General features: G+C 34.5%; 2 protein-coding genes across 2 annotated transcripts; both read right to left on the bottom strand.

Moving 5' to 3' along the window:
- Positions 1 to 10,915: 10,915 nt before the first annotated feature.
- On the bottom strand, positions 10,916 to 11,605 carry LOC122304707. Its single transcript, XM_043116978.1, has one exon. The coding sequence runs from the start codon at positions 11,603 to 11,605 to the stop codon at positions 10,916 to 10,918; it is 690 nt and encodes a 229-aa protein (XP_042972912.1).
- Positions 11,606 to 12,852: 1,247 nt separating this feature from the next.
- On the bottom strand, positions 12,853 to 18,690 carry LOC122304069 (sodium/calcium exchanger NCL-like). Its single transcript, XM_043116108.1, has 7 exons — positions 18,134 to 18,690; positions 15,847 to 16,032; positions 15,225 to 15,406; positions 14,921 to 15,069; positions 14,229 to 14,505; positions 13,849 to 14,148; positions 12,853 to 13,227 (listed from the first exon to the last, which is right to left on the bottom strand). The coding sequence occupies exons 1-7, from the start codon at positions 18,525 to 18,527 to the stop codon at positions 12,979 to 12,981; spliced, it is 1,737 nt and encodes a 578-aa protein (XP_042972042.1). The 5' UTR covers positions 18,528 to 18,690; the 3' UTR covers positions 12,853 to 12,978.
- Between the last annotated feature and the right edge of the window lie 2,035 nt (positions 18,691 to 20,725).

Here is a 20,725-nt window from a genome sequence, read left to right as displayed (position 1 = left end):
ATTTTCATTGGGCCATATTTGTCCTAACGTTTAGTCCTCATTTTGTTCCAGGGTGGGGCATACATAAACACAAAAGAAGTTAAATACTCAATAAGCATGATTTCATACTATAAAAATATACTAACATAGATTTTCATTCATGCATTTATCATTCCTCTACATACTATAAATAAAACATTCATTTCCTATGTAAAACATTACAAGTTGGAGTTTTCTTTTAAAAAGATTTTCATTCCTCATCAAAAAATTTCTCATCTTATAAATTCATTCATAAAGAACTAAACCATTTTATACATTCAATTAACTGTTATCACTTTCCTTTAGCGGGTACACATTATTTTGTCTCGTGTGTTGGGGTTACTGGTCTTTTAGACCCGCTTTTACTCGTGGCCGCATGTTGGGAATCCTCCACTTATGGGGTAATACTGGTTGCATTGCTAGTACTACTTACTCAATATTGCAATATGCCCCTCATTTGGTACCATCGTTCATTCAGCCTTGGTCGTTACGTAGTTTCATGCATTAAAATATTTTTTTATTTCATTTCCTTTCATTCATTCCTTTCAATCATTTCTTTTTCATTCATCAATCCATTTCATTTCATCAAATATCATTTAATATCATAAAACATAAAACCTTATTTTTTTTATGGAACATAAATATGATAAGTACTACGTATAACATTCATTCACATGCATACAACTATTCTTATGGTGCATAAAAAGAGGCTGTCAAAGAAGGTTATTACGTATATATACTTTGAAATATTACTACTTTAGCTTACTTTCATAAACATCATTTCATTTCATAGAAAACATTTCGTTTTCTTTCATTGCATAAAAAAAAAAAAAAAAAACAATTTTCTTATAAAAGCATTTCATTTCATTTTCATAAAAAAGAAAAAATTTATTTTCATATCACTTAGAAAGTTCTAAAAGAGTATGAACATAATACTTACATGGACTCTATGCTATTCTCATTTTGTGCAATCCATTCATGTACCTGTCAAATGGAAACCTACATGCATTCATAACTTTACGTCATTTTCTTTTCATTTACGTAAGAACATTAAATTTAGAACTTGCATAAAACTATTTGAACTCTTGGTGCCTTTCCTTCCACATGGTCTTATCCTTCAAGTGATTCTTTGCTAAAATTTCCTTCACTTAAACATAATGTTATCCAATAACCTCCAACTATCTTCTTACATATTTCTCCATAACATTCCTAATTGTACAAACTTACCTCTAAGTATTTATGACACCCTTTCATTTCATTTATTCAAGTCATCATTCAATCCTTGAAGCATAACCATATCCATAAATCATAAGCCTAAACTATGAACCTAAAAACCCTACTTCATTTTCTAACTAATAAAATAAGCTCTTATGCTTTACTTTAACTTCCAAACCATCACTCAATCAGCCTGCAACTTAATCCCACTTCACAATGAAATCAAAACTACAAATAAGATACTCTTCCTCCATACATGCATGCATACGCAATCCAATTCAATCATCAACTCAAGTTCCATTTATTTTCTTACATCCAAATGCATAATACATACCAATACAAGCAACCCAAGTACACCTAGGTATGCCTTCCCAAATTTCATTCCTACACAATACTTTCAAAATACACAAATCTGTCAAATACATGCAACCAATCAATTTACACATGTACCATATCCTTTTTATCACCTAAGACCAATATATAATCCATTTAAAACACTCATTTGTTCTTATAATCTTCATCCATACTCAATACATTTAATATATACAAAGCTATCCATTTAGACACCAATATCATTGCCATGCTTTTCAACTCCACTACAACTCTATCATTTAATCCCAACATTTCAAAACAATCCATCTCCATCCAAACTTCATATATTCACATCAAAGATCTCAGTACAATTCAATTAGGTAGCATAATCTAAATTCAAGTATAATCATGTAATTATAAACCACTTCCATGCTCAAACATCCAATACAAGTGAATCAAATATTAAATATAAAATCTATCAAATACATACAACCCAACCAAAATTATATACGTATTCTACCCATTTTGTCACCAACGATCAACATATAATTCATCCAAAGCAACTACTTGGTTTTAGAGTTTCATCCATATACAACATGCTAATACATACAATTATGACCATCTAAAACAGCCCATTGGCTCCATAAATAACATGAAAACACACTAGAACAACATACAATATAAATCTGTCCAAATGCATATCACTCACTCCATTGCAATCCAAACCAGATTTTCACGAAGTTCTTAAAACTATAGAAATTTCACTATTGGATTTTTAACGGCCTGTTACAAGATGTCTCCCTTGGCTTCTGCATGCAAAATTGTCTATATGGAAGTTGCATGATGGTTTGTCATCTATACATTGTCAATATAATTGAGTTCCACGATTTCTCAAAAATGTTATGTTTAAAACTTGTAATGTAATGCTAAATATGGTTGATTAACGTTTATTTTGCAAGTTAAGATAAGTTAACATTGCTACACGTTGTAAGAGATGCCAGGTTCGAATTGGCTACTTAAAACTTAAAATAACATATCAAAAACATGTTAGAGCTTGTGTGAGAGATCTAATAGTTTTTTTTTTTCTAATTTTTTCTTTTGTTGTATCACAGAAACCTTGTTGATGAAATTTAAGAATATTTGATAAATCTAAATAATCTTTGTAGGATCTTAATGATCAAAGTACAATTGGAAATCAACCCACACTACCTAGAAATAAATTTTATATATGTTTTTTTATTTGAAACAGATTCAGAAAACTTTAAATTTTTTTAATTAAGTATATTAAATACACGTTGTGGCACAAAAAATAATCAAATTGATGTATCATCTCATCGAGTGCGAGGTTGTTGGATAAACTTTGAATACCCAAGGATTGTCTCTAATTCAAGCATCAAGTCAAAGGGGATTTGTGTGAGAGAATGGGCAAGGGCTAATATGTTCACACTCAGGGGCTCTTTGAGACTTGTTACTTTCTTTGGATAGAAATTAAAGTATGCATTAATGTACTCTATATTCACTTCATGGCAAATTGTACTTGTGTTTATCTACTCAAAATGTGATTTGTATATAGCATTGTGTATGTACTTGCATGCCTATATGCATTGCTATGTGTGCATATATGCATGCAAAGGCCTATTTGTTTGATCAAAACTACAATCATTGTTGATAATATCAAATCACATATATAGCATTCTCACACATGTAGTCATATGTTTTTCAAAATTTGGTTCAGAAGGTAGTGTTCTAGCCTTGGATGGACTCATTGTGTTTGATTATATTGCCTGAAATGTAATTTGAAATTTCTCGTTTGGTTAAGTTATAAGTATGTTAACATTGAAAGTAAATCCATCTGATTTGGATTGTAGCAGCAGAGGTTAGATGTGTCCCTTGATTTCTATATGCAAGGTTGTCTATATGGAAGTTAGATGTTCGTTTATCATCCCTTCAATGTCAGTATTATTAAATTCCATAATTACTCAAAATTGTTGTATTTAAAAAAATTAATGCAATGCTAGATATGACTAATTAATGTGTATTTTGCAATTTAAGGTAAGTTAACGATGCTACGTGTTCCAAGAAAATCTAGGTTCAAACTGGCTACTTCGAACTTAGAATAACATATCAGAAAAACTCTTTAAAAAATATGTCAGAAATCCCATAATCTTTTATTCTAATTTTTTCTTTTGTTGGATTATAGAAACCTTGTTGATGAAATTTAAGAATATTTGATAAATTTAACTAACCTATGTGGGATTTTAATGATAAATGTGTAATTTGATGTCAACCCACACTACCTAGAAATGGATGCAATATCCATGTTTATAGACTAGTTTTAGATAGTTTTTGAATTTGTAAATTAAGGTTATTAAATACATCTTGTGGCATAAAAAATAAACTTTGAATGCTTAAGGATTGTCTCTGACTCGAGCATAATCAAGTTAAATGGGATTTGTGTGAATTATTGAACCAGGGCCAATCTATTCACACTCAGTTGTATCTTTGAGACTTGTTACTTCATTTGGATATAAATTGAAGTATGAATCAATGTGTTCTAGAAACATTTCATCGCTAAATGTTCTTGTGTTTGTCACCTCTAGATGTGAGTTGTATCTAGCATTGTGTATATGTGTACGTGCATACATGCATGCCTTTATGTACATATGTGCATGTAGAGGCCTATTTATTTGGACAAATTTGCTATTTGTACTGATAATATCAAATCACACATAATGCATTCTTGTGTTTGTAGTTGTCATATGCTTTTCAGAATTTTATTTAGAAAAGAGTGTTCCTACCTTAGAAGGACTCATGGTGTTTGAATATATTGCTAGGAATGTCAATAGGGCTTTTTCACCGGATTTTGCTATTAGTATGTTATTATTGTAAAATAATTGCATCTGATTTAGGTTTTAGTGGTAAAGGTTAGATATGTCCCTTGGCTTCTAAATATAAGGTTGTCTATATGGAAGTTGAATGTTGGTTTGTTGTCCCTCCACTGTCAATATTATTGATTTCCATGATTACAAAAAAATGTTGTGTTTAAAACTTGTAATGTAATGCCAAATATAGCTAATTAATGTGTATTTTGTAGCTTAAGGTAAGCTAATGATGCTACAAGTTTCAAGAGAATCGAGATTCAAATTGATTACTTCAAATTGTAAAATAAGTACATCTAATTTGAGTTTTAGCAGCAAAGGCTAGATGTGTCCATTTGCTTCTAGATGCAAGGTGGTCTATATGGAAGTTAGTTGTTGATTTGTTTTCTCTCCACTGTCAATATTATTGAGTTCCACGATTACTAAAACATGTTATGTTTCCTTATAGTGTAATGCTAAATATGGCTAATTAGTGTGTATTTTGCAAGTTAAGGTAAGCTAAAGCTTCTACAAGTTCCAAGAGAGTCGAGATTCAAATTGATTACTTCAAACTTAAATTAACACATAAGAAAAACATTTTAGAGCATATGTGAGAGACCTCATACTTTTTTTTTTTTTCTACTTTTTCCTTTTGCTTGATCATTACAACATTGCTGATGAAATTTAAAAATATTCAATAAATTTAAATAATCTTTTGATAAGTGTGAAATTGAAAGTCAAACCACACCACCTATAAATGAAAGTTTTATTTGTGTTTATCTTACTATTTTCAAACAATTTGGAACTTATTTTAATCAAGTATTTTAAATACACATTGTCGCAAAAAAAATAACTAGATTGATGTAGCACCTCATCGAGTGCAAGGTTGTTGGATAAACTTTGAATACCTAAGAAATTGTCTATGACTCGAGCATTAACTCAACTCAATGGGGATTTGTGTGAGAGATTGAACCAGAGCCAATCTGTTCACACTCAAGGGTGTCTTTGAGACTTGTTACTTCATTTGGATAGAAATTGAAGTGTATATCAATGTGCTCTAGATGCACTTCATCGCTAATTGTATTTGTATTTGTCAATTCTAAATGTGATTCATATATGGCATTGTGTATGTGTGTGCATGCATACTTGCATCCTTGTGTGTGCATATGTGCATGCTAAGGATTGTTTATTTGAGGAAACCTGCTATCACGATTGATAATATCAAATCACGTATATGGAATTCTCATGTATGTAGTCATTTTTTTTTTCAGAATTTTGTTCAGAAAGGAGTGTTCCATCTTTGAAAGGACTCATTGTGTTCGAATATTTTGCCAGAAATGTAAATAGAAAATTTTCATCTAGTTCTGTTATCAATATGTTAACATTGCAAAGTAAATCTTATCTGATTTGGGATGTAGCAGTATAGGCTAGATGTGTCCCTTGACTTATAAATGAAAGGTTGTCTATATGGAAGTTGCATGTCGATTTGTCATCCCTCCACTGTCAATGTTATCATTGCCTCTGTTCGTTGTAGCCTCCCATCCCCATTCTCCTAAATCTCATAGGATAGAATGATCAATAGAGTGGACCTATCTTTTGGTGGGTATCAGATGAACATTCAATGCGGTGAGGCAAGAACACACCGGTGCCGTTGACAAGGAATTCCAAGAAATTCAACTCTCATGCTAGAGACATTTTGTTGATGCATCTATTGGTGCTTTTGCTAAACCTGCTGCATAGGGGGCCATGTAGAAGCAGACAAACCCTAAGGATAACTGTTTCATCCTACAACGTACTTGTTGTTTCTACCCCTGTTCAGGATTATCTACTGGGTCTGCCACTATTGGTATTGTGCAGTCGCTTTCACTTGGGCATCCCAAGCCACTGAACCATGTTTCTTCAACATTTGTTGCTCTTTGATCTATTGAAGGACAAATATTATTTACAGATCCGCTTTCTACCCCCAAAGTTAGAAAATCCATTTTTCTTGAAAGGATTGTTTCTTGGTTTTTGGTTTTTGTTTTTTTGTTTAATTTTTTAATTTTTTTTTTAATTTTTTAATTTTTGGTTCCAAACTTAAGGTTCATTAATGTAAATAAAAGCATGGTGCAACGGTGACATTCTTTGAAAATCATGATATCTATATTTTTAGAAGTAAAATCATGTGTCTTTCTATGGTGATGTGGGGTTTTCTAGTTGGTCTTGGCAAGGATGTCTTATACACGATATTTATCTTCTGAAAATTTATTATAAGAAAAAGAAACTTAGAAAATTGCAAACACTATCCTGTTATTGAAGAACAGGAAGTGAGTAAGGAAAAATCAGAAATGTCTTTTTCTAATCTTCTCATTGAACTGTTTTTCATATTTATATTCTATACATTCGTGCTTGACATTTATACTGAAGTGATAGAGACACTTGATAACAAAAGCTGTTTTCCAACGAGAAATGATGCATGAGCTGCTGTAAGTTGCTGTTTTGATGCATGTGTGAGTTCGAATGAGTGCTGTCCAAGTGAGTGTTCTGCTGGTCTGCATGTGTGTGTTCTCCTGCTGCTTCTTTCCGTCCTGCTGGTCTGCTGCTTCACATGCCAAAAGCTGAAATCAAATAATCCTCTGCCGCTGCACGTTCAAGCATCTGAAAAGAAGAATAATTCTGCTGCTACTGCACGTTCAAGCATCTTCTTTCCCTTTTCACGTTCAAGCATCTTCTTTTTGTATTTTCAACAGCCCCCCGCAAGGTGGAGAGTAGATATTTTCTGCTCCCATCTTGTGCAAGTGTGTGTAGAAGCTGTTAGATCCCAGTGCCTTAGTCAATATATCTGCAACTTGTGATTCACTACTTACATGCTCAGTAATGACACTTCCTTCCTGAATTTTATCACGGATCAAATGGCAATCGAGCTCTATATGCTTAGTACGTTCATGGAATACTGGATTTGCTGCAATGTGTAATGCAGCCTTGTTGTCACAGCGTAACACAGCTGCCTGAGGATGATCTACCATTAAGTCTTGAAGTAAAAACCTTAGCCAAGTTAATTCACAGCAAGCACTTGCCATGACCCTGTATTTAGCTTCAGCTGAGGACCTAGAGATAGTGTTTTGCTTTTTAGATTTCCAAGACACTAAGGAAGGACCAAGAAAGGCACAGTACCCTGTCACAGACCTTCGTGTATCTGGGCATGCTCCCCAATCTGAATCACAGTACACCTCAAGTTGTAGGTTTGATTGTGAAGAGTAAAACAAGCCTTGTCCTGGAGCTCTCTTTATGTACCTTAGCACCTTATGAGCTGCATTTAAATGTGGGACTCTAGGAGCTTGCATGAATTGACTAAGCAATTGGACTGAATATGCTAAATCTGGTCTGGTGATGGTGAGGTAAAGAAGCCTCCCAATGAGTCTTCTGTAGATAGAAGGATCCTTAAGTATGACACCTTGATCCTTAGGCAATTTGCTGTTTTGATCCAGAGGTATCTTAGTAGGTGCAACTCCAATGGTTCCTGAGTCAGATAATATGTCTAATGCATATTTTCTTTGACATACATAAATCCCTTTTTCTGATCGTGCCACTTCCAACCCAAGAAAGTACTTTAAAACACCTAAATCCTTTATCTTAAATCTTTCATGTAGGGAAGATTTGAGAGAATGAGTAATGTCCATGTCATTACCTGCTATAATAAGATCATCCACATAGACAAGCACAGCTGTAAAGGATTCCCCCACTAACCTCGTAAACAAACTATAATCTGCCTTTGACTGCTTGAAACCTTTCTGAACAATGAAATCTGAGAGTTTGGCATACCATTGCCTCGATGCCTGTTTCAATCCATACAAACTCTTATGAAGTTTGCAAACTTTTGCACAATTACTATCAGCATATCCTGGTGGAAGCTTCATATAAACTTCCTCCTCCAAATCACCATGGAGGAATGCATTGTTCACATCTAATTGATGTAAATTCCAACCTCTAACTGCTGCTACAGCAAGCAATGTTCTCACTGTCACTAGCTTTGCTACAGGGGAGAAAGTCTCATGGTAATCCAACCCCTCCTGTTGTGTGTATCCCTTTGCCACTAGCCGAGCCTTATACCTCTCAACACTTCCATCTGCATTGTACTTGACCTTATGCACCCATTTGCACCCTATAGCTTCCTTTCCATGAGGCAAATCAACTACAATCCAAGTGTCATTCATTTCTAAGGCCTCAATCTCAGCTTGCATTGCCTTGCACCAACCAGAGGTTTTGACAGCTTGTGCATATGTGTTAGGTTCTATTTGCTTTGTGATTGAAGCAACAAAAGTTTTGTGTGTGTTGGACAGTTTATGATAAGAGAGATTAGCATCAAGAGGAGAGGCATTACCTGAAAGTCTTGATCCTTTCTTCTTGTCTAACTTCTGTGAATGAGGGAGTGAGGATACTTGTTGACAAATGAAGTCCATCAAGTAAGGTGGTGCACGTCTTTCTCTAGTGGACCTTCTAGGCATATGAGGATCGGTGGGATGTGTATGTTCTTCAAGAGGTTTTGGTGGATTTTCTGTGTTTGAGGTGTTTGCCACATTCTCTATATCGATATCTGGTTCAGGTTCAAGGTGAGGCAACTCAGAAGTGTGGTCAAGAGCAGTATCTAGTGGTTGGGAAAAGGATAATGTGGTTGGACTTGGTAGGTTATGGGGAGTGGTTGTAGTCTTAGTTTTGTATGGAAAAATCTTCTCATGGAAGACTACATTTCTAGAGATGAAGATTATTTTTGTCTCTAGATCCAAAAGCTTATAGCCTTTAACCCCAAAAGGGTAACCTAAGAACACACACTTCCTAGCAAGAGGATCAAACTTGTGCCTGTTATTTATCAGAGTAGAGGCAAATACCAAACACCTGAATACCCTAAGATGAGAGTAAATAGGTTTGGTCCCAAAGAGGAGCTCAAAAGGGGTCTTGTTTTTAAGTAATGGTGAGGGGGTTCTGTTTGTGAGATATACTGCAGTGAGGATGCAGTCATTCCAATATCTCATTGGAATTTCACTTTGAAACTTTAGGGCTCTTGCTACATTTAAGATGTGCTGGTGTTTCCTTTCTACAATAGCATTTTGCTGGGGTGTTTCAACACAAGTTTTCTGATGGATTATGCCTCTTTTTGAATAAAAGTCTTTCATGTCAAATTCACCTCCATTATCACTTCTAATTACTTTGATTTTGGAGTCAAATTGGGTTTCAATCATTGCATAAAATTGTTGTAAAGCCCCAGTTGCATCAGATTTCAGTTTTAACATATACACCCAAGTACATCGACTGAAATCATCAACTATACTCAAAAAATATCTTGATCCATCATGACTAATTTCATTACAAGGCCCCCAAAGATCACAGTGGACTAAATCAAAACATTTTTTTGATTTATGATGGCTAGTAGGAAAAGGTAGTTTGTGTAATTTTGCTAAAGGGCAAACTGAGCAGGGTATGGTAGCAACATCAAAATCAGAAATGTCATTTTTGCTAATCAAGTTCATCCTAGAATCTGAGAGGTGCCCAAGTCTATAGTGCCATAGACTGAAATCTTCATGGTTGTTGATGACAGAAGCAGAAATGGCAGTGTTGGTGGTTAGAGAGGATAAGACTTCAACTAAAGCTGTAGGGGAGACTTCATTCCTCAGTAGGTGATACAAGCCATTCCTCACTTCACCCATTCCAGTCGTTTTCCAAGTTAAAAGGTCCTGAATAAAACAGTTTTCAGGTAGAAAAATAAGGCAACATCTTGATTTTTGACTAAGTTTCCTTGCAGATATGAGGTTAAAAGAAAAGGATGGAACACAAAGCACATCATGCAAGGTCAAGTGTTTTGACATCTTCACTGTTCCAACATGGGAAACATTGACAGTTTCACCATTTGGAAGAGCTACTGAATATTTGGCAACACTTCTGATGGTGGTGAAAAGGGAGGTTAAACAGACCATGTGGTCTGTTGCCCTCGTGTCTATTATCCAAGGTGCATCAAAGGTGTTGTGTGAGTTTATGCTACAAGCTGAGAGACAAAGCGAGATACCAGATATTTTTGACATGTCGGATTCAGAATGACTGAGGGAATGCACTTGATTAAGTGAAGCTGTGTGAGAATGACTGGGTTGTGATTTGAGCAAGGCAATCAGCTGTGAATATTGCTCTTGAGTGAGTGTTGCTTGGTTGTTGTTGATTTGCTCATGTCCAGGTGGCATAAGGGTAGTGACTTGATTGGCAAAAGCTGGTTTGCCCTTCCCATGGAGCTTGTGGCCTGGTGGATAACCATGAAGTTTAAAGCATTTTTCTGCAACATGGCCAGGCATTCTGCAATGGCTGCACACTGGTTTCTCAGGGTTAGCCTTAAAACACCTTTCTAAGGAATGTCCAGGCATTTTACAAAAAGTGCAATAATACTTTCTCTGAGATGTGATATTTTGCCTTCCTACATCTCTAGCAGTTGCTATCATAGCCATGGAGTCACCAACTGAAGTGTCAACATAAATCTGTCACCTCTTTTCTTCTTATTGTATTATGGAGTACACTTCATTTAGACTAGGGAAAGGCTTGATTAGAAGGATCTGAGCCTTAAGGGCTTTGTATGTGTCATTTAAACCCATAAGAAACTTCATCACCCAGTCTCTTTCGTGGTTATCCACTATTGTTTTCAAACCCCCACATGTGCAGTTAGGAATAGACTCATAGTTCATCAATTCATCTAGCAGAGTTTTTAACTTAGAGTAATACATACTTACAGTGTCTTGGTTCTGCATTATTGTAGCAATACCTTGCTTTACTTCATAAATCCTTGGAGCATTTTGCTGTGCAAGTCGTTGCTCAAGTTCCTTCCACAGTTGATGAGCAGTCTCAGCATAAAGGGTGCTGCTCTTAATGTCAACTGACATGGTGTTTTGCAGCCAGGTGATGACTATGTCATTGCATCGAAGCCAATGATCCATCAATGGACTATCAGCCTCAGATGGTTCACAAATGCTTCCATCAACGAACCCAAGTTTGTTTTTTATGCGAAGAGCTCTTTTCATTGAACGTGCCCAAGAATGATAGTTACTTGAATCAAGCATTTGAGTGACAAGAAGGACTCCAGAACTGTCATTAGAACCAATAAAATAGGGGCTGTTTGGTTGGGATGGATCAGAAATATTTGAGTTTGGATTTGCATTTTGATTGGCATTTGAGTTGATGGAATCAGCCATTGCTTGGATACCATATAAGAAAAAGAAACTTAGAAAATTGCAAACACTATCCTGTTATTGAAGAACAGGAAGTGAGTAAGGAAAAATCAGAAATGTCTTTTTCTAATCTTCTCATTGAACTGTTTTTCATAGTTATATTCTATACATTCGTGCTTGACATTTATACTGAAGTGATAGAGACACTTGATAACAAAATTTGTTTTCCAACGAGAAATGATGCATGAGCTGCTGTAAGTTGCTGTTTTGATGCATGTGTGAGTCCGAATGAGTGCTGTCCAAGTGAGTGTTCTGCTGGTCTGCATGTGTGTGTTCTCCTGCTGCTTCTTTCCGTCCTGCTGGTCTGCTGCTTCACATGCCAAAAGCTGAAATCAAATAATCCTTTGCTGCTGCACGTTCAAGCATCTGAAAAGAAGAATAATTCTGCTGCTACTGCACGTTCAAGCATCTTCTTTCCCTTTTCACGTTCAAGCATCTTCTTTTTGTATTTTCAACATTTATACACGATTGTTAACAGTCTTTCAAAGAATAGTTGGTTTGGCTAATATTCAAATTAAAAAATATTTCCAAGAGAGAGTAAACAAGAATTTGGATTGGCATGATACATCTTTATGTGGCCCTGCATCAAAAACGCCTCTGCTAGACAAATGAAATCTTTGCAAATGACGAAACTAATGAAGTCTCTGTAATTGGAGATTTATTGGCATCTTAATCGATGTGGATCCACATATTGGATTTGATATGTTTGAAAAACTTTAAAAGCTGAAAGAGCTGTAATTGTTGCTAACATGGCACAATTTGTCTCTTTTCCACCTTTTATCTATTTTTAAATGGATGTGTATTGCTTTCTCTTGTTTGTAGCCATTAGGTGAAGACTTTCACAGCTGATAGAGCTGTAATTGTTGCTAAATGGCACAATTTGTCTCTCTTTTCCACCATTTGTCTTTTTTAAATGGGTATTGCTTTCTCTTGTTTGCAGCCATTAGGTGAAAAAATCTGGAATTTTATTTGGCATGGAGCCAGGTGGAGGTGAGGGAAAGAAGAATCTTGGGATTGTATTTTGTATTTGCCTTTAAACTTGGGTTTGGTTGTGATTACTCTCACACAAGCAAAGCTGATCATCATACAAACCAATACCATTGGTTCCTTTTTTCAGTTGTAAGAAATTGTAGACACTAGACAGTGGCGTCCAAGATTTCTTTTCGAGGCATTGTCTCATATTTATTTTTCAATAAATAGGGTTATCTTGCAATGAAAGTCTGTTTATAAAATAGTTACTCCAACAATAACCAATGTCATGATCACTCCAACAATATAAATAATGTATAAACGAAGCGGAGTAGAGCCTGAAATCTGGCTGTAAACTCAAGAAGAATCTACGACCATCCAACAACATACTTGAGAATATACACCAGCAACAGGGAAAGTGGATAAAGCGCATAGGCCACCAATGACAACCAAAGAGGCAAGGTGGTCCGGAAACTGGCAATTAGACCCATCACAATGCAGACAATTAGTATAACCAGCACCTCCGATGAGAAGTCCCATGTCAGGTCCCGGAAGTAAACCAGACCCAAGAATACTGCCAGTGAAAGTACGTTACTCATGGTCACTGACCCATATATCTGCACCGAAAAACACACATAGCTTACAAGCCAATTCTTCAATAAAAACTTTATGAGAATAGAAGTCCTAGAAAGAGCAGGTCCAAGGGTAGGCATCAAAATAGACACATGACTGAGGACTTCAGATAAAGCTACAGGCAATATGTCCTTGCAAGTTGATTAATAGAGAAAAAACAGGAGAATTATTTTTAATGTCGAGGGTATAGGTTTTGTTCTTAGGTAAAATTTCAGCAGCACATGATGTCACTGATTATTTAACAATTTCAAGGAATGTAGCAAAAGGAAATACGTGTAGCCAACCCCAATAACTGGCATATGACTCTAGACTATACATCTCTAACCATTTTTTTTTTTTTCCTTTTGCATGATAGTGGATTCCAAATGGTATCCTGATATATGGTGTTTCAAGGAATATCCTATTCCTCTACATTATCATGCTGGGAAGTTAGAATGCCTGTTAATTTGTCTGCGGTGTGAAATCCTTCATCTAGGATCCTAATGGAGTAGTATCTGGCCATTCTGATTCCATCTAATGCAAGCAAGCCTCCAAAGTCCACTGAGAAGACAGAATTACATGAAAGTGAGTGTTTAAAACACACTACATGAAAGAGGAAAGCAAACCTCTGAATACATCAAGGATGCCATTCTCAAATTTTTCTTCTTGGCAAAAATTATAGTTGACACAACCTCGCTGGAGCTAGCAAAGGGCAGAATGACAAATGAGACGAAAAAAGAAGGTATGCTTGTAGCAGTTGAGAAGTTTTCAACAGCATCCACAAGGGGATCAGCAGTTACAGCAGCAATTAGGGTTCCCAGAAGCAACATCAACACTGCTTTGGTGGCATGCCAGTTGGCATTTTGAATGCCCTCCACAACCTCATCATTCTGGTCTCCAAGACGATCTTGTTCTTTCCGTGTTTGCTACAAAATATAGTCATTCATAGATTGTTATTACACAAATAAGCAAGATCGGTGGAATTTATGCAAAGCAAGTTATATACCAGATGAAAATTATTGAGAAGCCCTATTGAATGCTCATTTTGGCCCCTGCCACTTGCAGCAGAGCGCCTAGCATTCTTAAGCCATCTTGAAATTCCTCTGACAAACTCCTCCACATCAACTTGTGAATTATGAGAGGTATCAAAATCTTCCATCACTTGCGCAACACAACCCTCTATATCCGTATCTAACTCTTCAAGCTCCACTCCTACTACCAAAGCTCTTAATTCTGCTGCTGATAGGTTTCCATCTGAATTTTGATCAATTGTCTTAAACAACCTGCCATTTGAAAGTGGTCTAGAAGTTAAGATTTGGGTAATATTTTATTGAATGTCAAGTTAATTTTCTTCAAAAGGTTTAGGGAGTTGAATTTGATTGGTTATCTGTCTTTTCTTCCTGCAGAGCATGTTGTTGATTATGGTCTAATTAAACAAGATCTACAAGGTAACTTCCCCCCTGTTTGTTCTTATGAATAGGAGGATCTATGCTTTTCGAAATTCAAATTTTCAATGACCTACATATGTTGTAAAATGAAAATGTCTTATAATATAAATTAGATGATTATATTCATCTCTTCCCTCCTCCTTAAACTTTAAGTTAATTGATTAAAACAATGATCAATGGGAATGAGTGATTGGAAATATTAATTCAAATAAAAACAGAAGATGTGTTTAAAGTTTAAATAAAGACTAACTTTTCTATGACTTCTTTATTTGGTTCACCATCATCATTGAAAAGTCGTCTTTCCAGTGCATGCATTTTTATATTTCTCAGAAATACTGATATTACATGCTTATGCTTTGCATATGCAAGTCTTCTCTTCTGAATCCAAGGCTGAAAAATCTGCATTTATGTTTCAACAGATAGCGTTGTAGTCAGTACGAATGATGGATGAATCGAATTTATTTCCCAACAAATACAAAATAATATTGATGCATGCCATCTGCTAACAAAGTTTGGATTATATGGGTCATTAATAACTTCAATTTGTAAATTACCTGATAAAGGCTGTAAGCGATCACTAAACAAATGGAGACAATAAGCGAAACCAGAATTGCCATGTGACTTAGAGAAGTTACTTGGAAAATTTGTGGTAATTGGACCAATATGAGTGGGATAATGGAGATAATCATGATTCTAGCAGCATAGCTAGTCCAGATATCAGTACTCACCCCAGAACCTGCAAAAATATTGTATCAATGCTTTTATAAAAGTATCACAATCCCATCAGCAGGTAAAAGGAACTGATTTTCAGAAAAATGCTTGTTAACTGTCACCAAAACCAGGATTTTAGCAAATTTGTAAACCAACTTAGAGTTGCTTGAGAGAAATTGATAAATATGCAATCTATTATTAACAAGCTGCATCTTCCAAACAATCCTATCAATCAAAATTTGTCTCCATTTTGCTGCATCATCCAGATAAGAATGAAAAGAAATCCATGAAGAGTTTAATCGAAACAACAACTCACACACTCTTGACATGATATTTTAGGCCATAGCAATTAGGATTCAAGTTTTATTTTTATTTTTTAATCTTTTTTGTTGACATGTATCTGCACTGAATCTTGAAGGAAACACTCGCACAAAACAAACCTTAAGCCAAAGGATAAAGGTATACCAGTTAAGCTAAATATTTTGGTATCCTTGTGATCTAATGCAATTGAATTCTCAATGTCACACTTGCCAACTACGAGACAGGTGCCCCACAAAATTGTCAGAAGCATTACAGTCGATCCAGCAAATAAGCCCATCCCAACTGAGACCTGACTTTGAGCGGTTGCCGTGCTCCCAGATAGTCCAGAAGCTATGGTACAAACCGGTGGCATTGTCAGCATAAGTTTCCTCAGTAAAAGCACATATATAAATCACAAGAAAAAAGAAACTTATCAACAAGAACAAAATCGAAAACCTTCTATTCGAAGCTGAGAATTTCAGGTACGAAATAGATAGACACATAAAATAGGACCCATTACCTTTATTGCCTCATGAGTGAAACAACAATATTGCTCAACATAACCCAAATGGAAAAGTGTAGTCTTCTCCAATCTTTGATACAACTTTAGTTGGAAAGCCATGGAACTCCAATGCATGTCAAATGACAAATTAAATGAAGTTGTCTATCTCAGTTCCATACAAAGCCTTTAATTTTGGATAAGAAATCAAAGGCAAATCCAATGACAAACGAGTGCCATATATTTTAGCAGCTAGCGGTTGTTTCTGGCGGCAAATCCTAAATAAAAACAGCAAGTCGTCGTGTGCAACGCAGGTCGTTGGTTCAAATTGACCAGACATAAATCGAGGTTTTCTTTCTTTAATCATGCATGACAGAAAATGGAACACAAAAATCAGAAGAAAATGAGGTAATAACATGCCCAGATCACGTTCCAGGAGATGTGGTCAAATGTCTCCCATGTGAAAACGTGAGACCGACGTTACAAATTCAATTAATTAAAATCTGGATTATTATAATTCTACCCAATTAAAAAAAAGTCTTTGCCCCACATTTAATAAATATATTAATTAGAAAATATGCAAACTTCCCTCACCCCACCATCTAGTTTACAGTCTACCGATCTACTGATCTCCCAATTATTCTATCAATTTCACCAATATTTATTGTCCGAACTATTAAGAAATTGCAACATAGTACTCCATTTTCCCTTAAAAAGACAAAATTAATTTTAAAACATTATTACAAACAAGACATAATTAATATCCTATAAAACACACTTTTTTTTTTTTTTTTGCAAAAACAATTTTCTAAATAAAAAATAAAATTTTAAACATAAATAAATATGTTCTAAATTTTTTTAAAAAGGTATAATTATACCGCGAATTCATATGCATATAGCATGCATGACGACTCCAACGGAAAGTCTAACATATGATGTAAAATTCTTAAACATGAATATTGCCAAGACTAGTATACATATGTGCTAGCTTTTATATACATGCATAGATATAGATATGTATGCATCAAATGTCAAAACATTCAAGTGTATATATATATAGTTTTTTTTTTTTTTTTTTAAAGTATCTGTGTAAGTTAATTGGTCGTGGAGATCACCCAAATTTCCAGTACTTTGAGTTACCAAATAGAGCTAGTACTCATGCACTCTTGGCTCTAAGCTCTAGTTAACTGCTCTTGATCAATTATGACGTTTGAATCTAGTCAATGCAAATTTCCATGTTTAATTTAATTCGAGTATATCCAATTACACGGAAGCAATTTTTCTCACGGTTACGTAAGTGATACATTTCAGCATTTTAATAATTTTCATCAACTTGAAAAGAACATGCCAATGCACTGGCCGCCGAGTTGAAGTTTCAAACTTACAAGAAATATGACAATATATATATATATATATATATAACCAGGCTTTCCTGTCATCTGTCATCAATAAATTTTTTAATATATGCCAACTCCCAACACCATCAATTTACAATTAATACAAGAAAAAGGAAATACTAGTTGTCCCGAAGATGGCTCCGGTACCCCTTCTTCTTCTTCTTCTTCTTTATTTATTTATTTATTTTTAAAATTTTTAAATTAGTGATTAAAAAGTATTTTTTTAATTATATTTAAAGACAAAAAAAAAATGAATGAAAAAAATAAATTAAAAAAACGAAAAACCAAATGGCCTTATCCAAATAATTTGTCCGACTCATGAGAAAAGTTGGGTAAAAGCTGCTTAATTTTGGATAAAGTCAGAATAAGTAAATTGAAAAAATATCAGAAACTTATGAAAAATTTGCCCTTAATTATTATTTTAGTTCTAAATTTGAACAAAAAATTGATTTAGGTTGTGGGAATCCTTCTATACATGACTAAGCTAATTAAGCTAAACAAATTAAGTTCAGATTCACCTAAGAGTTTATCATGTGCTTAAATTAATCAAGCTTACCAAGAATGATTGTCGCGTCAGGAAGAGCGCTCAAAACAGGTAGGAAGAACCCACCAATGATCCCAGGTCCGAGAATTTCCAGCAAAATCTCACTTCCATCTGACAGCAACTTGGCCCCCAAGAACATCAAGTAACTATATACAAGAATGAGAAAAACATTTCCTAGGACAGTGGTGGTGCATGGCAGAAATCCATACGTCTCTGTGCAGCTTTCTTCTGATGAAAACAAACTGTTAAGATATGGCAACTTTGGTTGCTTATAAAGACTATGGACACCATCGGAGACATTATCGCCTGGCGAGTTGCTTGTAACAAGTCGGCCCTGGCCGATGCCGGCTAGTGTAATGAGGAAGAAGAAGCTTGCTAGGAGAAAACATGCAAGTTTCTTTTCCATGTTCTGACTTTTGTCTTTGTGAAGAGCCTTTTGGGTATCATATATATATATACATATATAGATCAGAGTTTACATTGAAAGTCTAGCTAGAAGCATGTGGGTTATATTTTAGGTGAGGGACAGGAGGGCAAAAACATGGGAGACTTGGAATGCTTCCAAGTCAATTGGACAGATATTGCAGAACTAGTACACATGAATCAATTATATATGATGCATGGAAATAAAATAACAAGGAAAAAAAAATACTTTTTAATCAATTGTACTACTGGGATGTACTGGTTGGATTTAAACGGCTGCCATCGATGGAGACGCTGTTTGGCTTTGTATTAATTGTATGATAATTGCAATTTGCCACGTGCTGTCAAATGTCTCTCAAACTTGTGTCCAAAGCCACGGTTGATATTTTCCAACTTCAGGACCTAATTAATAATGCCCGCAGATTAGTTGCAACGACTTTATGCATGCACTAGCTAGCGATCACTAGTACATATGATGCACGGTGCAGAAATATTATATATTTTTCCTTTGGAAAATTATTCTTGTTAAGTAGAGTTTGTGCATTAATTCACGCATCAATATTGATATATAAAGTATATGTTTAATGAAATGATGTAAATTAAAGATAGAAATAATTTTTATGAGATGAGATATTTTCTTCTTCTCTCAAAAATTTTTTTATATTTTGTTTTAAATAAAAAATATTATCAATACACAAATTAATATACGAAACTTACTTATACATAACAAAACTCAATTTCCTAATTACACTTTCAACAAAAATGGCCTACCTGCTGATATATAATCCGAAAAGAAAATAGCATGATCATTAATGTATCAGCTTGTTAAAGGCAACAATTGTCAGGCTTTTATTTCTTTCAACCCTTTCGAAATTTCCAGCTGGTTGATAGAAAACTTAAAAGAAAAGATTATGAATAGTCCTTTGTCAATAAATAAGTAATTAGATATTAATGCAAGACTTGAGGATAAAACTTCAACTTATAGCCCACACCCACAAATTAATGTTGTTTAATTTGAGTAGTGAGATGAGATTTAAAAAAATTAAAGGTTAAAAATTAAATAAAATATTGTTAGAATTTTATTTTTAAATATTATTACTGTTTTGATATTTGAAAATTTTAGATTGAGATTTAAAAAATTTGAATTGTTTATTATATTTTATGTAAAAATTTAAAAAAGTTATAATGATCAGACGAGATGGTTGAGAGTATTTCTCAATTCAAACTGTCTCTAAGAATACGGCGGCAGCAGCGTAGGGAAACTATTATATATTGTCTTTGCTTAATGAATTGATTTTCAATAGAAAGGAGAGAAAAACTCTTAAGGATATATACTTTTTTAAAATATCCAAATTGTAAATTGTAACATCCATTTTGGCAAAAAATACTCAGGTCAAGATGAAAATTGTGTGAACAAACAAGCTCGAAAGCCGCAGAGATGATTTTCAAATATAGAAAAATGATATGTTGATCAAAGAGTACTTATATTTTCAAATATATACGTGCTCTTCCAAAATACCATTTTTAAATATAAGTACGTATTTGATAGGAACTCATTTTTAAATATAAGATTATTTTCTTTCATCCCATTGATTGACTAGATAGTCCCACATGAGATGTAATATTCTTAGATCTCGTTTCAGGGAAGAAACGTCAACTTCTTTACACTAAAAGAAATAGGAACGAAATCTTTTCATCCCTAAAGCAGTTATTTGAGATGAAAATTAAATTTCATCTCAAAACATGGAAATGCTTTTTTGCGCATTCAAACAAATAAATATCTGTTCAAACTAAAGTTTATGGGATGAAATATAGCATCCCAAAAAAGAAAAACGTCTTTAACATTCCCAGACTTGTTCAAATGGTATTGTATTTTACAGTCAAATGGTGACATAACTGTTTGAACAATATTCATGACGGGAAATTATAATTGTGGTGTGGGAGGGTTAAAAATCGTTCGAACATACAATTTTCATTTGAAAAGAGTTTGAGATCATGTGATGGTATAGAATTTTCTATTTGAATGTAGAGCCAATTATTCGAACGATTTTTTTTTTGTAAGAAGTTATAAATAAATCTGGCAGGAGATGCTTGCAATCTTGTTCGAGTGGTAATTTTATGCTTAAACAGATTTATAAACCATTCGAATGCTTATAACATTGATTCAAACTATGACATAGA

This window comes from Carya illinoinensis, chromosome 3 (genome assembly GCF_018687715.1).
Source record: "Carya illinoinensis cultivar Pawnee chromosome 3, C.illinoinensisPawnee_v1, whole genome shotgun sequence".
Classification (NCBI taxonomy): domain Eukaryota; kingdom Viridiplantae; phylum Streptophyta; class Magnoliopsida; order Fagales; family Juglandaceae; genus Carya; species Carya illinoinensis.
This window is presented reverse-complemented; position numbering and strand designations above follow the sequence as displayed.

What these genes read in the sequence shown, in the direction of transcription:
- LOC122304069 (XM_043116108.1), bottom strand. Translation starts at nt 18,527, where the DNA reads ATGGAAAAGAAACTTGCATGTTTTCTCCTAGCAAGCTTCTTCTTCCTC. An exon ending in TGACGCGACAATCATTCTTG is followed by an intron (nt 16,033 to 18,133) that starts GTAAGCTTGATT and finishes TTTGTACCATAG; the next exon opens with CTTCTGGACTATCTGGGAGC. An exon ending in AATAAAGAAGTCATAGAAAA is followed by an intron (nt 14,506 to 14,920) that starts GTTAGTCTTTAT and finishes TTCAAATGGCAG; the next exon opens with GTTGTTTAAGACAATTGATC.
- LOC122304707 (XM_043116978.1), bottom strand. Translation starts at nt 11,605, where the DNA reads ATGGCTGATTCCATCAACTCAAATGCCAATCAAAATGCAAATCCAAAC.